This window comes from Ischnura elegans (genome assembly GCF_921293095.1).
Source record: "Ischnura elegans chromosome 13 unlocalized genomic scaffold, ioIscEleg1.1 SUPER_13_unloc_1, whole genome shotgun sequence".
In the NCBI taxonomy this organism is placed as follows: Eukaryota; Metazoa; Arthropoda; class Insecta; order Odonata; family Coenagrionidae; genus Ischnura; species Ischnura elegans.
This window is the reverse complement of record NW_025791657.1, coordinates 4204666-4222459: the sequence shown is the minus strand read 5'-3', so window position 1 is coordinate 4222459 and position 17794 is coordinate 4204666. Positions and strand designations below refer to the sequence as shown.

Genomic DNA, 17794 nt, shown 5'->3' with positions numbered 1-17794 from the left:
CTATTAATGAGTGGATACTTACTCATTTGCAATGGTAGCGTCAGCATATGGGATGTAGATGTTGTTGAAGATGTAGCGATTTCCATAGGCAAAACACGAGGCACATATATTTTGGTCATGTTCCGCATCGCCTTCACTCTCTCTCCCCCGAACGTAGACTTCAATGAAACTGTCCAGCGACCACCTCAGACGGAGCGATATGTGATTCAGGCTTATAAGCTGGTTTATGGTATCAATGACGTCCTTGCCAAACGTATTCCCAAATTTTTCTTTATCCAAGTATTCAATGCGAAGCATGGAACAACTCTCGTCATCACCATCTCCATACATTTGTTTTGAGTCGGCTCCAAGCCCGAGTAGGGTTGAAGTTATACTAAGAGCTTCGAGTAGAATGCTGTCGATGGATTTGGTATACATATCTGCAGAAATACCTAGAAAGATACACATAAAACTTAGTTTTGTATCAAGACAATTTAATTTAATGTTTGGTTTGGGTATAGAGACGTGATGTTTTTATGAGAATCTCATCAATGCCCACAATTTGTATTATTATAATATTATTTACTTTGATCAGAATGAATATTTTATTATAAAATCATTCCCCTGTGCAAATACATAATTCGTATAGAAGGATTAAATTTTTAAATGATAACCGTAATTTCATGGCTTGGTGCGTGACACAAACCAAATGAAATTTACATAATCACCATAGGAACAGCAATAAACTAGCAGAAATGCATATAACATTATCATTACAGGAATCATGATGCTAGCAAGACACGTTAATAAAAAATGCACATTAAAATCAAATTATGTTCCCATCTTAAATGAATATTAAATGTGCATGTGTATTGCACTGTTTTTGTGAATTTAATTCCTGTTTAATGAGTAATATTATTGTAGTTGTTTTGCGTAATGAAAGCATTATCAATTCTAGACATCACAAAAACCAGTATTGATGTTTGTTTCCGAACAAATTTTTTTTTGTGTAAACAACGTACCTGATTTGAGAAACCAAAATTTTACACGTTTTTCAAGGGTTGTCCTTCCAAGAGACAACGGCTTTCTCAAAAACGTATTTGGGTGTATCATCACGTTTTGGAATACGTGTTTCTAGATGGCCCGCTCTATACCAAACAAAGACACAATGCTATCCGCACCTCCAGCCACGAGGAGCTGTGAGCGTCCATGATTTTCGTTCTTGCTTTGTTTGACTTGGGCCTTTTTTGCCATGATCTTAGATCCACATCCCCACTTCTTTCATTTTCTGAAATAATTTTGCTAAATAATCGTATGAATCGGCTTGAGATCAATCGAAACAATACTATAATAAGGCGTTTTGTACACCCTGTAAAATCATTTTCACGAGATTCTTAATTTTCGTTCGATGGTTTTACTGCAGTTACTACGTTGGTATGTTGAGACTAAGACTAAAGTGTCGAAAACAATGTTTTCGGGCGGAATTATATAGTTTCAACACGTTGGTCGCAGTTTTTCATAAGCTTTTATCCCATTTACGGCCAAAGTTGCACAAACGCTGCAGTATAAGGAAATACAGAGATATTATTACCAATGAATTTTCTTCATATAGAGTTGCTTTTTCCTATAAATATAGATTTAAACTGATTTTATTGAGATAATAATGATTTTTGTAAATATTTCGATATTTTTAAAATAGTCAAAATTTGTCATTTATCAAGTCATCTTATATACTAGATATTTTCATAAGAGGAACTCTTCCCTTTAATAAAAGTTTTACTCGTCCATGCATCCATCAATGTCTAATTTAATAGATATTACAGGTTGCATCTCGTCTGGAAGTCAACAGTAAGCGAAAATCGGATTGAGAACATACTGTTGCGTTTTCGCAACTTTGGTCGATTTCGTAATTCGTTTGCCCATTATGCAATCCGCATTACCATAAATTGCCGTCTCGAAGGAATCTCGTTTTTTACTGTTAGATACAATCCTTCGTCTTAAAATGTCACGTAATGACAGATATCTTCATATTTGATAGTTAAAATTCTTACGGCCGTATTCATAGTTTCCTTGGGAAGCTACTAAGGCCTAAGTAGCGTTCTAAGTAGTAGCATACTAGCAAAATGGTATTCATAGATCGTTAGTAAGGGCTGCAAAGCATAGTATGCTACTATTTTAGTAGCACTTACTCTTAGACGCCCTCCTGCCTTGGCCAAGGGAGCTACTAAATATGGCTGACCGTTGTGGATGATCGAACTCCGGTTTTATGTTAAGCTTATGCTTTTTCACATTATCATTACGTAGACAATGCTATGGATAGGATCAAAAATTTGCTAAAACAGTTTTTTTTTACATCAACCAACGTCGAATATCACTACCACTTGTTCTGTAATCAAAACAAAAACAACAACGCAACGAAATGCGTGAAATGTAATCACTGGAGTTCCCAGGAAGGGTAGACGGATGGTAAGCGGCAGAGTGTTTAGGAAGGGTGGACATAGGGTTGTCTTGCTCTTCCCTTACCATTCATTGAGGGTAGATGAGTGGTAAGGGAAGGAGTACCAAAGAAGGGTAGATGATGGACAGTCCTTTTCTTCCCTTACCCATTCATAGGGAAGAAGTTGCAAGGAAGGTATGACGAAGGATAGTCCTACCCTTCACTTACCCCTTTTCTCTGTTTAATCCCTGTCATGAATATTACGCCAGAGAAGTATTTTCTCATGGGAAATAAAACAAATTGCCAGTCTTTAATAATGAATAAAGATCTAAGTATTTCTTAAAAGGAAAATATGCTTCAGGTGAAATGCATTCTTGGATTTCACCTGAAGCATATTCATGGATTCTTCTAAGTGAGCTACTAAGAGCTACTAACTTAGTATGCTACTAGCCAGCTCGGTAGCCGACACTCGGTAGCGCTTTGTGTTCAACCCGCTAGGCTACGCTTGACAACACTGCATCCGACTCCTCCGCGGCGCGGAAAATTCGTAAAACCATCAAACAAAAGAAATTGATTCAGCAAAATGTATCAAATTTCTTCTTTATAATGGATAATTCGATGAGGTATCGCATCGGACATATACTTTTTGATTGCTGTCCCCAAAAATTATGCTTTACCATAGGAAATGATAGAATTATGAGTACCAACGAAGCATTTGTACGTTTGAGATGCAGTTATTCTTTTACAAACGGCCGTGGATATTTATTTTCACTAGTGTATGCGTTATGAGTATAGAAAACATGACTTGCAACGTCAGTGTCATACACATTTATATTCGAAAAGCAGAAATACACCTCGATGTCGGAGTAGAAACGAAAAATTTTACAATGCAGAAATTAATCGCAAAGGAAATGACGTTTAGGTAAATGTGTGAATGACACACATTTATTACGTTACAAATACCTACGCATGATCAATTAGTAACATATGTTTGCATATCTTAAAATTTTATAGTTAAGGAAACAATCTGTCTCGCCACATTTAAATTTTTCAATTATTGACAGCGTAAAACTGCGGAAACATAGGACATACAGTTTAGTAACGTAAAAAACAAAGCATAAGTAACCTTACTTGCTCTACTTATTTATTGCAAACACAACAACGCACACAAAATTGTTGTTCAGATTTCACGACCTGTCTTTATGATATTAATAGCCAGTACATTCCGAATCAACTGATTCAAAGAAAAACTTGGCTCATACTTAATTTAAAACACTACAACGTAACACTAATAAGGAATGATAATCAGTTTTATAAACACTCTGCACACACTAAAAGAATTTGCACTTCTTGAAGTTCGAAAGGAGTCTTCACATCTCAATTCCCACTCGTCACTTGCGATTTAGGATCACTTCATGTTATTTCACATTACCATTACATAGAAAATGAAATGAATAGGCTAAAACAAATTGCTACATCAGTTTCTGTAACATCAACAAACTGCAACAAACTTCAAGTCTTACTATCACACGTACCGTAACCAAAATACAAAAACAACAGCCCAACGAAATGCGTGAAATGTAAACACTGGTGATATCTCACGATGAAGTGACCAGAATAAGTAATAAAGTCTAACAGAACTTGTTAGCCTACAAACGAATGAAAATTAATGCGCGTTCGCTGTATTCCTAAAGAAAACTACTTCGCATATGAAACATATCCCCTTCTTAACATTCAGATACCTCTGATGGAAATGTATACGGTTGATTAAACCAGTATGGAAGTAATAAATAATTTTTTCGAAGCTCATGCACTCACAAATCACTTCACTTGTCGCTCCACTCTTTACTTAATCCTCTATATGCAATCAATTCACTTAGGAGCTCACTGAATGCACAAATTGTGTTCACTCAAACTAGAGGCACAAGTTCACTGCACGTCGTAGCTTCCTCGCTGCAACACCAATTCCTGTCAATAATTATACTATATACATACGTCGTCTGCCTTACTTGAAGAATGGATTCTCGTATTCCATTTTGGGACAAATGCGTAAAAAATCTTTAACGGTATACAAATAAAACCGAAGTTCTATCATCCACAACGGTCCGCCATATTTAGTAGCTTCCTTAGACAAGGGTGGAGGGCGACTAAAAACCGGCTACTGAGACAGTAGCATACTAAGCTTAGTAGCCCTTACTAACGATCTATGGCTGCTATTCTGGATGGAATAGCATTATGCTATTCTCCGATATTGCAACCGATGTTGCTATATTATAGCGTATTGCAACGCCTATGCTATTTGGTATTACGAACGGTTGCAATTCGTGTTTTTACTACACCGGAAGACGTAATTCTCAGAATAGCATAGGCCCGTAGCAATTCACTATTCTGAACGGCGAATTGCAACCGGTAGGCTTGCTATAATATTATGCAGTCTTCGAGGCCGAGCTATTCGGTATTGCAACCCTGAAAACGTGCGCATTGCGATGTCGAATTGTTTTTCTGAGGTTAAAGCTCATATTCTAAGACCGTGGGTTAAAGTAACATAATCAAGCATTGAAAAATGGAATAATAGCCAAAAGTAAAATGTTATCTGCTTTATTTTAATTAAATAATAGTAGCATAAGCGATGAATATTTCACTAGTTAAGTGAATTGGTTAGAAATTAACATTCGAGCGTAATATATGAAGCTCAAGCTTGCTTCATCGACAGTACGAAAACAATAACAATTAATGCAAAGAATTACTACGATTAGCCCAAATTTTCCGTGTTTTATTCATATTTACAACTCATAATTTTATTTCATCACTTGACTTGCTACTAAAAATATCCTCAATGTGGGCTATCATGTCGATTCTTGAAAATTTTCAAGCTTGTGTGAACACACTAACTCGCCAAATATAATAACAGTTATAGCTTTCAATGAAAACCATATATTACCATAATAATACCATATACTTTGATCAGCCGTTCATTTCCTCAATTGGACAGTATATACAAAAACATGCAACGAGTCGAAATTATTTTCCCCACTATTCGCTACCTTCTACAATTAAAACTTAAAATTTACAAACTTATAACACGGGCAGTCGACTTGAATTACTTGTTTGAAAACAAAGGATTTCTCCGAACACCAATAAAGTTACCGAACAAATATGATTCGCCACAAACGTTTAATGGAATATCCATGTATACATCATTAATGCAATATATATCATGTGGAATTCAATACAAATTGTTTCCTCTATAGGCAAGTAAGTTATTCACACAATTAAGTTTCAGTATATCGGCACAGTTCAGGGTCTATCAAAAATTTCAGTGAGCATATTAAAATCAGCTGATACGAAAACAATAATAAGTGACACAACAGCACTTTCCACACGATTCACTTTTTCACAGTTGTTCCATCCATCCTCAAATTCACCATCACATCCCTCTGCTTTTTCCAAATCTGCAGCTGAAATATTGATACTATTCCATCATATTACATGAAAGCACAGCGGTGACGTTACCACCTACTTCATTTCCTAAACAGAGAATGAATACTGAAATTAGGGAGTCATATAATATAAAGCTAGTATTAGAAACGAAAGCTTCTCGTTCATACAGTAAAGCTATATCGTCACGATCAAAGCAATAAAAGTTGGTACATATTTATTTTGACATGCAACGAACAGACAGACTTCGAAGCCTAAGACAATTGCGAAGAAAATCAAACATATTTAGGTTTCAAAGATTATTTCGCATAACATATATCTCACGATAAAGTACCGATCGGATATAGGTAAATGATTCAATATTTATGCCCGATAAATCATCATTATAACAGTAAAATTATGACCTAACCCACCTGTCTGAAGCCATTGTGATATTATCAAAACAACAACAATCAGCTGATTTCCTAAACGAGATTTTCAAAGCGTATTATATAAATCCACGGTTTAATATAATTTTTAAATGCAAATGAAGCAATTATTTGTAATTGCAAGTCAATATTCCATAAAATACAGAAAAATATATAAAATATCTTCTCCCTCATTGGTTGCGCAAACTGTTCAGAAAGTTTTTCATACGGGAAGGGGCGGAGCTTCCAAATAGCTCGCGCAAGAAATAGCATGCTGCTATTCCGAACAAAATTATTACTACGCTTCATTCTGAATACGGGGTCGTTGCAATAATGACCCGCAGAATAGCATATGCTATTTTTTGCAACGCTTATCCAGAATAGCAGCCTATGAATACCATTTTGCTAGTATCCTACTACTTAGAACGCTACTTAGGCGTTAGTAGCTTACTAAGGAAACTATGAATACGGCCGATAGGTTTTAATGTAAAATGAATTTTTAGTTCACACAGTAAAATCCATTTTCCTACCAAGGAAACGCTCTAAAAGAACTCCATAACCAAGTATACTCGGGTGTTGGGGAGAGTAATAATGAGGTGTGACTCAAGAGACTCTTAACAGAGTTTATGAATGGTGAGGGAAGGTGTTCTCCCAGGCATTAATTTTGAACTTCCTAAGGAAACTATAAATACGGCCGTAAGTCTATCCGCTCCGTTTTCAGTACCCAGGAACGCAATTTTTCCTATCCTTACGACCATCATTATTATGTCACTCGCTTGTTTTCAGTACGGTAAGCAGGTAAGGCAGCTCATCGCACATTTTTATTGAATACAACAACCTAAGTTAGTCGTGTTCTCTTTGGCGTTACAAGAAATTACGAAACCCTGTTAGCGGTTTTCGCCCACGATATTTTAGTCTCCGGTAAGAACAACATTCCAGTAGACGCGATTTTTCTAGATTTCAAAAGAGAATTTGATAAAGTACCCTTCGGAAAGTTAATAATAAAACTACAATCTTACGGTCTCGATGAATATGTAATTTCTTGGATAAGAGAACTTCTGAGCAACCGCGTCCAAAGAGTGTATTAGACGGTGCAGTCTCAAACGAGATTTGAGTCGCTTCTAGCGTCTCCCAGGGTTGGCCAACTTCTATTACTTCTTTGTATAAACGATATTGGTGAAGTATTACACAGTAAGCTACGGTTATTTGCAGACGACGCAGTAGTATACAGGGAAATCCGTTCCAGAAAAGATAGGGATGAACTTACGAATGACCTTGCTGCTATCCAAGCGTGGTGCGATGCTTGCTAGTTAGGATTGAATTTTAAAAAATTCGTCGTAATGAATTTATGGAAGGAGAACTACTCCCTACAACGTAGCTATATAAATCGGGGTACCCAATTAGAGACTGTTGAATCCGTGAAATATCTAGGGGTTAAACTCAATTATGATCTATCGTGGAATAAACATATTCGGGAAATAACCGGTCAAGCTAATCGTAAAATGCGTTTTGTTAAAAGAATATTAGGAAAGTGCGACGACAAAGTGAGAGAAGTAAGCTACTTATCCCTCGTTAGACCCCATTAAGAAAACGCTGCCAATGTTTGGGACCCTCATGAAAAAGGCTAAATAACAGAGTTAGAACGCGTGCAAAGAAGAGCTGCCAGGTTAGTGAAGGGTCGTTACGATAGTCTTGTTAGTGTGACTGACCTCTTAGATAAACTCGGATGGGAATCTCTGTCGGACCGTAGATTGAAAAATAGACTAAACCTTTTAGATAAATTCAAGAACATTGTCTTTTCTAACAAAGTTAGCCATATCTTACGGACGCCTACATACTACGGAAGATCAGATCATGTAAATGACATAAAAGAGATAGACTGTAGAAAATATAGATTCAGATATATTTTTTTCCAAGATCAATAGAGATTAAAATGGCAGCGTTAGAACTCATAAATAGATCAGATGACATGTGGAGTAGCCTACTTACTCATGTAAAGCTTAATGCATGATTCTTACTTTTATAATTATTTCCAAAATCATATGGTAGTACAATTTGTTAATATGCGTGACGTTTGTTAATATGTGTGGTGTTCATGAGGCTGTCCAATAGAATGCTGCATGCTGGTGATTGATAACCCCCTGCCAAACACCCTAGGGGTTGTTCGCATGGTGTTATGAGGCTGTAAATGTAGATGAACTGCATCTCAAACATACAAATGCTTCGGTTGCAGGCATTAATTAGTACTTTCTCAATGGTGTAACATAATTATTTGTGTACAATAATCAATAAATATATCTGCGATGGATTGTCATCGATTCATCATAAAAAAATTCTATGAACTTTGCTTCATCAATACCTTCTTGTTTGATAGTTTTACGAATTTTCCGCGCCGCAGTGGAGTCTGATGCAGTGTTGTCAAGAGTAGCCTAATTGGTTGGCTATAAGCATACTAGGTTATTACCTCTTTGTAGATCACTTTATAGAATCCATGAATACCATATCCTTAGTGGAACATTGAAAGGTCTTAGTAGGCGACTAACTTAGTCGCCCTTTTGGTTTGTTTAAGCGGAAATCTATGAATACGGCCGTACGTGTCCAGTTAAATGTAGTATTATTTAACCTAAATCCATCATATAATATATATGCATTACGGTTTGAAATAAATTAATCAAAGCGAATATATTTTCAGGAGAGCAAGTATTTCACCGAAATTTCTGTAATTGCATTCAATTATAACAAATAATTACTAAATATAGAACACATGACTCACCGACCGCGGCCCCCTTCCATCTGGGCTCGGTTCATGTGATCGAATTTAGCTCGAGAAATACTGGAAGCTCAACGAGCAAAACGGAGTTTCTCAGCAAAAGATATTGGTTTGAGTGATTCCGCTGACTACCTCATCTATGTCAATGTATCACTCAATGCTTTGAACCGTAAAGTGTATGCAAAGACGAGAGAGCTTAAAGAGAATGGTAAACTGTAATATTTATGGATGAAATGAGAGTGGGGAAAATATTTGCAAGGGAATGTGATTGGAGTGAGCGACTCCTTTTACGCACCGAAGGCGATTTCCATGACATAAAATGACACAAAATTGAAGGTTAAAGCGTTAGAGTGCTCGCATGCAATAATGTTGAGAATTCCAACTCGACTCTTGTATCCTCTAGTATTCATAGTAGTATCATATTGCAAACCCTGAATATATGTGATGTAAACGCTCAGTCGTTTCCAGCTCATATTGATGAATTTCGTTAACACTTTGTTTGCGGTGATTATCATGTGATAGCAATTTCCGAATCGTGGTTGAAACCATCTGTGCCCATTGAATATGTTAATTTGAATAATCATATATTTTTACGAAACGACGGGTTGGAACGAAGTGGTGGAGGTGTGTGTTTGTATATCAAAGAGACTCTCAATAGAAAGATACTGTCCTGTGTCCATGAAAACTTCAAGCATGAATTTATGTTTGTTGAAATGACATGTCCCGTTGGAAAAAATTTACTCGTTATTGTATACAGACCTCCTGAAGTTGGTTACTCGTGTGAATGTTTTGAATGTACGATGGCAGCCTTCCTTCCGTCATATAATAACATATTTATGTGTGGTGACTTTAACTCGGATCTTAAGGAGATTACACATGACAGTAACTGCATAAGAGACCTATGTTTCAGGTTCAATCTGTCTTCAATACCATCTCATCCAACTCATCATCGCCTCACATCAAGGACTCTCTTAGATTTATGTATTAGATACCAGTTCTGTGGATTCCGAGGTATCAATCCTAATGAATAATTTAAATCAATTATTAGATATTCATGCCCAATTAAAAAGTGTTACTCCGAAGCGAAACCAACTTCCACGGATAACCCCGGAAATAAAAAAATATTATCAATACAATGAAGATGATTCACCGCAGATACAGAGGGAGTAATTCTAAAAAAAAACTGCTCCTGGAGTATAAAAAAACTGGTGAGTCCCAAAGTATTATTAATAAGGTTGAAGAAGACTATTATAACCAATGCTCTATGGAAAAGTGGCATTCTAAAATAATATGGAACGAAATTCGAAGACAGGAATTGAATAAGTCTCGAAATCAGGGTACAAAAATCGGTGTTCCAATTGGTAAATTAAATTAATATTTTTTCAGTTTGTCATCCCAAAACCACCCTCGGGTCAACATTAGGTTCAGCCACTAGTAGTTATAGTGCTTTTGGAGTCAAATTTCATAAAGTTAATACGTTTGGATATGATACTTTTTACTTTCCTAATCTAATTCCCGAGATCGTGCTTGTATGTTTCCATGGCATCAAGTCTAATGCTGCTGGAAATGACGGGATTAACAATGAAACACTAAATGTGGTTATGAGTGTAATATTTCCGGCACTACTCAATTTTTATAATTGCTCTCTGAACTATTCCGTTTTTCCTGAAGCTTGGAAGAGAGCCATTGTAAAGCCTATTAAGAAAATCCAAAACCTTACCCAGCTATCTTGTTACCGCCCTATTTCACTGCTGCCTTTCGCCGCTAAACCACTTGGGAGTTTCGTCTAAAATTCTGTGTAAGATTTCCTGTCCATTAATAATTTACTGAATAACTATCAGTCAGGTTTTCGTAAGGAACTTAGAACGCAAATGATCCTCATTTGAGTTACCGAAGGTACTCGCTTCTCAATAGACCAAAAGAGAGTTACTATTCTTATACATTTTGATTTTTCGAAGGCTTTCGATTGTGTTAATCACGATTTGTTGCTGGATAAAATGAACCAATTAGGATTTTCCATCCCAGTGATTAATTGATTCCGTTCTTACTTGTTCCAGCGAGCTCAAGCAGAAAAGGGAGATGACGGAATACTGTCTAGCCTCTTGCTAGTATCATGTGGTGTGCACCAGGGTTCTATGCTAGCCCCCCTCTTATTATCAATTTTCATAAAAGATCTACCACTTTCAACTACCTATATGAAATATCACCCCTACGAAGAATATTTACAAGTTTACCTTGACTGTCACCCAACAAAGATTGATAATGCCATTGAAAAATTAAATGAAGATATTAATCAGGTCAGTGATTGGGCCAGAATGAATTCACTAAAAGTTGAACCCCACAAAACTAAAGCTATTATTATTGGTACTCCAATGTATGCAAGGAAACTCAACTATGACAGAATGCCGAAAAAAAAGTTGAAGGCCTTAATATTTGCTATTCCAACAAGGTAAATAATTCAGGGGTCAATATGAACAATACGCTAACGTGGAACGAACATGTATCCACTATTTCTAAAAAGATACTTAGTATTATGACCAATCCGGTGTTCGCCCCTGGAATGACTGCACCAGCGGCCGGAATACGAACAAAAGAAAAAAAGGAGCACAACCAGCGACAGGGAGGACGGACGGCACGGACTGGGGGAAGGTGCAAGCGGGAGAAGGTGCAAGGACGAAGGAGAGGCTTCTTCGTGGGAGTCGGGAAACCTCCCGGGATTCTATTTTTCCTGTTGTTCAAGCTTACAAGAGTCTTGTTGATCGTATCCAGTATGGGAATTAATATAACTAGATTTGAAAAGTAAAGTCTGTTTCATTTCGCTATTTTTCTGACCAACGACCGCAGGCAACCCACGAACCCAACCCAAGAGCGAGAGAGGAGTCTGGTTTCAGTATATTCTTATATACTTAGGAAATGAGGTTGGAGACATAAATATACATGTTGAAATTGAGGGAACCTTTAAAATACAGGAAGAGACTTGAGGTGTAGTGAACAATGGCGGTCCTATTGGATAATGTTCGGAGATCATTGAGCCGAAACAGATATAGATCTATAAAATTAAACCTAATCTTTTCAGAAAATTTCTTTCTGAAAAAATGACATATTTGTAAATTATGACCTCTAGTTGACGATATGAAAGAGATAGTTTTACATTTCCGTACGTCAGCCCTTAATTTGTCAAATGATAAACAAATTGTACCTTAGCACGAATACAAGGATCAAGAACTTTGCTATTTCCACATAATATTTTATTAGCACCGACCATGGTTTCGTTACAGAGTAACATTATCAAGGTGAAGATTTAGGTAAATTGACAGTATATATATAGCAGGAGTCGTTGGTTAGGGGGAGGTAAGGGTTGGGGTTGGAGCTGGGTTTGGCGTCACTGTAGGTGGGGTGGGTGGAGGGGTGGATGAGTAAGGGGGAAAATGGAGGAGGGGGGAGCGAGAAGGGTAAAGGTGGTCGTTCCTCATACTCATACCTTGTTAACGACCACCTTTACCCTTCTCGCTCCCCCCTCCTCCATTTTCCCCCTTACTCATCCACCCCTCCACCCACCCCACCTACAGTGACGCCAAACCCAGCTCCAACCCCAACCCTTACCTCCCCCTAACCAACGACTCCTGCTATATATATATACTGTCAATTTACCTAAATCTTCACCTTGATAATGTTACTCTGTAACGAAACCATGGTCGGTGCTAATAAAATATTATGTGGAAATAGCAAAGTTCTTGATCCTTGTATTCGTGCTATTATGGATTTCCACCAAGTTACGCCCTCTACGATTAATTAAATTGTACCTTATTTTGGTCGCCAAAGTGCAAAAATGTTTTTTTTAAACAAGCCTTTCAAATTTGGCTCTAAACTATGGTGCCTTTCTTCGTCAGACGGCTTTGGGGATTCATCCGCATCGTGTGCGAAGGAAATTAATTCGATCAAAAGTTACTAAAGCCACTTTTCTTCTGCAATATACCAATAATTTTGTTCTCTTTGCATTTATTTCCCCCTTAAATCTAATGATACTCTTTTTTTCTCCGGTATATTTCCCAATGAAGAAGTTGAAAGTCACTGGGGACAGAGTAAAACTTCGTCTCACTGTTTTCCCAATACTTGGGCCCCTCCCCACAGGATCCAGATTTATTTCATATTACATTACTTCATTTCTCCACCAAATCCCTTTGTACGACTGCCATTCTATTGACATGAATTAAGGGAGCTTTTACATATTTTGACTGCAAATCAGGGGAAAGTCGTACAAGTTGAAAATACAAGGATGGCACGAGACCTGAATGTAAATTTTAAAGAATGGACGAGGATGTTTTGCTCTCTTCCTCTGCTATGACTGCTATACGATTGGAAAATTTCAGCATGGTTTTTGTAAAATGAATTTAAGGAAATGCGCATCGAATTTCCCAAAGTGCCCGTAGTACCGGAGTCATTGATGGGAGAAAAACCATTAGAATAGAAGTCCTCTTCAGTTGGTGATGGTCATAAAATTGCCGAATCGAATTAGGTAATCATGTTATCTATCTCACAAGCAGACTTGATTATTGCCGCTTTTCAGCACGGCCAGAGCTTAAGTTGATCAGATCAAATACATGAACTGGAAATAAGGTAAAATGAGTGATATTTTGCAAGTATTTACCTCCATTACGGGATCTCAGCTGTCTGATGGTAATGTCCGCCCATTCCTGCTGCTCCACCAGGATCTCGTTCAGTGACAAATGCAGCCACTGAAAGGACATGAACACAGTTGCAACTCAGGTACACTGAGGCCCAGCGCACACGGCGTGACCTTTTACAACTACCGTTGCAAACTTACTTGCAGGCGCAACTGTTTTGTGACTTCGACAATGTATTGGAGTGTGAAGGCGCACACGATACGACTGGTATTTGACGATCTCAAACCAGTCTGAAATCAGTCACACACAACCGTGGGCCCGCGGTTGCAGTTGCGTTGCAGACTTCAGTTGCACGAGACCACGTAGTGTTTTGGTAGTATTTTGACGGCCGTATAGTGTCGATCTCAAAATAAATGATCAAGAACTCAATATGAAGCTCGTTGGAGAAGTGGAGAAGCATGTAGTTCTGTACAACTACTAGCAACCAGGATATTCAGAGAAAGGTGTGACGTAGGACTTCGTACCCATCGCCGTCTTCGGTATTGATAATAGTTAACAACGTCTTCTTCGTCTGAGTCTGACATAGTAAGCGCACACGGCTAAGCCAAGGCCTTAAAAACAACACGTACTGCACTAAATTATAACACTCAACTGATAGCACAATAGACATAACTGATTTACAACAACCCTTTTTCCAGTACACCCGTGTGCGGACAGAAGATTTGTTTCAGTTGCAAACTGGTTTCAGACGCAACTGGTTTGCAACTGTAGTTGTAAAACATTCACACCGTGTGCCCTGGGCCTAAGGGTGCAGGGAGGCAGGTATACTGTGTCAAAAAAGAGTTTATTTCAAAAGGTTTCAGAAATTTTCTGAATGAATTTTAAACATGGAATTGGTTTTTTGAATCTCATTGAGAATTTAGTTTTAGCACAAATTGCATCACATGAGGTTGTATTGAAGGATCCCCAAGAAACTGAAAGAGCTTTTGTACGCAGTAAAGTACACGGGTGAAAATGCAAGTGAAGGGTGAAATTTTGCTTGGACAAATAAATCTCGTCATTTTTCCTAGTAACTTAACTTGGTGCTTCATACTACCTAAGAGGATAATACATTGAAATTACTTGTAGTTGGAAAATATACACAACTTTTTAGTTTTAATTGGTAACTTCATTCCTTTACGAGGGAAATGGATACCCATAGATAAATAATAGATATCAGCACCATGCGTGCTGATAGCCGAAGCAAAAATAAAGTAATCTCTTTTCATATCGATTAAAAAGAATCACAGTTATCAACTATTTGGCTTAGCCAGTACTTGAATCCGAATCTCCCGATTTCTGGTAACGTGTGCAACCAGTCCCACCCCTAGCAGTCTTCCTCGAATGCGATTCTCAGGCTGGTATATTGAATAAACCGTTGATATCTCATGTCCACACACACACGTAACGGAAGTTTTTCTCACTTATACATTGTGGTATTGAAAAATCCTACTTTGTCACTTTTCAACAAGGACGTCTTCCAAACCACCGTATGAAAATAGAGACTTTTTGCGCACCTATATGCATGAGTGAATATTTACGTCAAGGATGAAATTAGACATAAAATCATTGGGCATAGCAGGAATTTGAACCCTGTTATCCTAATTTCAAATCGCTTTTGCGACCAAATACACTACCTAGCAGTGGCAGATCAAGGATATGGACAAGGGGATGAGTGGGGGGTAAGACTGGATACCCATGAAAGGGCTATAGTCTCCTCTCGCCCCACTCTGGATCTGAATCGGGATTGTAACTGACCTCTTAGATAAACTTGGATAGGAATCTCTGCCAGACCGTGCATAGAAAACTAAACTAAACCTTCTAAATAAATTCAAGAGCATGGCCTTTTCTGACGAAGTTTGCCATATCATACGAACGCCAACATACTTCTTTAGATCAGATTATATTAATAAATAAGATAGATAATCTGTAGCACAGACAAATTCAGATTGTCTTTTTTACACGCTCAATAAGAGATTATAACGGCAGCGTCATAACTCACAAATAGACTAGATGACTTGTAGTGTAGCCTACTAACTTAAATAATAGTTAATGCATGCTCCTGAACTTTGCTATTTTTTTAAAGCATGAGGTAGACTAACTTTTTAGTGTGCGTAACGTTTTGGGGACCGTGTTAATCTACCACTCCCTGCCAAACACCCTAGAGGTAGCTCGCCGTGTATTATGTAGATATAGTTTAAATTTCATCTCATACCTCCATGCCCTTGAGATTCCGCCCGTTACCACGACAGGATTGGTGGACGTTGGTCAAATTCTGGAAGCAAGCGTCGCTATTCTCTCTACTCATGTGGACTGGGTATGGAATTCTTTCTTGAGCGTAGTACTCAAGACTGGGCCAAAGGACAACCATCTGCTCGATCGAGGATGACAGGAGGACCTTGTTCAGCTTTACTAGCTCCATGGAAAGTTTATCAACATAGCTTTCCCCCTCCTTGATGATCCTGGAATCATGAAAAATAACGTGTATGAGTAGAAGACCCCTCTTCTCCATCACTATTTACATTCATAATTTCTTGTACAGTTTGTTATGCTATGAAGAACTCACACCCCAGATGGAAAATTCAGACGCCAGACGACCTAGGATAATAATTTTTTACATCAAAACCTGCAGCATTAACTAGTAAGAGCGAATTAAAACTATTCGTCAGAGTTTTTACTGGACTACCTCTTTTGCGGTCACTTCTATGAACAAAAATGTAAATAAAGAATTAACTTTACATCCATTAAGATATTTAGCTGCATTTCTTTCACTAACATTTCATGTGTTTCATTAACACTCGCTTAGGTGCCATTTTTATATTCAGAGGCATAACTACTGAGAAATTTCATTTAAACTATTACCTGATGAAGATATACAAGATTTTCGTTCCTAACTGCACTTGACTTCGCAGTAAAGTGCTCAGTGTGAATATTACCCAGGTTGAACCTGCTCGTACGAAGTGCACTGCTGGCCACGACGCACGTACTGCAATCCGGACTTGGTGGGAGTGGAGTGGGTGAAAAAGGATTAGGAAGACATGAATGGATAGTGGGGTTGAAAGCAAAGTTAAGTCATGGACGTTGGCCGTCATCAAAACACGGTGGCCATGAAAATTGAAAAATTGAACATAATTCATTGAAAATTTGATTCAAGTGAAATTTACTGAAAAGCTGTTAGTAAGGGTAGAAACACAGAAGTGCTACTAGAAATTTCTTAAATAATTTTTATGAAAACCAGTCAAGAAATTATTTATTCACAAAATCAATTAGTTCATTAAATTGCCTACACAAATACAATAATTTTGATTGGACTGCCTCTATTTGAAAGTAGCAGTCTGCAATGTTGTCAACGATAGTGTTTTATTCCTTCGGAGAGAAAATTAATAATTCTTATGCAGTGGGTGCAAAGTGTATTTGAAATGCTCTAATTTCCTGCTAAAATTTTTATTTTCTTTCTATTGTGCTTATTTCTCTGGCGTGAAATGATTCTCGGTGTATTTTATGTAGTTTTCATAACAGTTTGATTCTGAAATCAGCCTGATTTTTCGCCAAACTCTAAACTTTAAAGCTAGGGCGGCAGTGGTTAATATCATCCGATTTGAAAAGAAATAATGCGTGCGAGATCGTAATATCATTTCGCAACTTTCACGCGCAGGGAAAATTTGATGAGAGAAGAAAACCTTTTTTCGGACCACCCTAATACACGCTCTTCATTTATGCATGCACTACAGCAGCAACAAGTAATGATGAACTTTCGAAACTTTAAAGAAAATAGAAAAATATTTTCAAATGCGTCCCACAAAAAGCATACGGACACCTGAATTTTTCATATTAAATGAAGTTATATGGCACACTTTATACAAAACTTAGTATAACGTGGCATTTCTATTGGTTTTCAGGAGTGACTGAAGGCGATTAGGCATTGATGATGCCAATTTTGATGTGACAAATAGGGGGGATATTTTTCTCTTGTTCTAACAAGGCAATCTAGATGTCGTTCTTGTTTTATATTTGCCTTTACCTTATTTTTATAATAGTACACCATAGAGCTAATTTGCTGTTATACAGCAGATCGTAGAAGAACAGCGTGGAAGTACAT

General features: G+C 37.5%; 1 protein-coding gene across 4 annotated transcripts in view; it reads right to left on the bottom strand.

Moving 5' to 3' along the window:
• The window catches only part of LOC124172032, a 165610-nt gene that overhangs the window by 70141 nt on the left and 77675 nt on the right, over positions 1 to 17794 (bottom strand). For all 4 annotated transcript variants that reach the window (XM_046551436.1, XM_046551435.1, XM_046551434.1 and 1 more), the window contains 3 exons: positions 15911 to 16157; positions 13680 to 13767; positions 23 to 431 (listed from right to left, as the gene is read on the bottom strand). In XM_046551436.1, coding sequence (XP_046407392.1) covers positions 23 to 431; positions 13680 to 13767; positions 15911 to 16157 — 744 coding nt within the window. The remainder of the gene's footprint in view (positions 1 to 22; positions 432 to 13679; positions 13768 to 15910; positions 16158 to 17794) is intronic.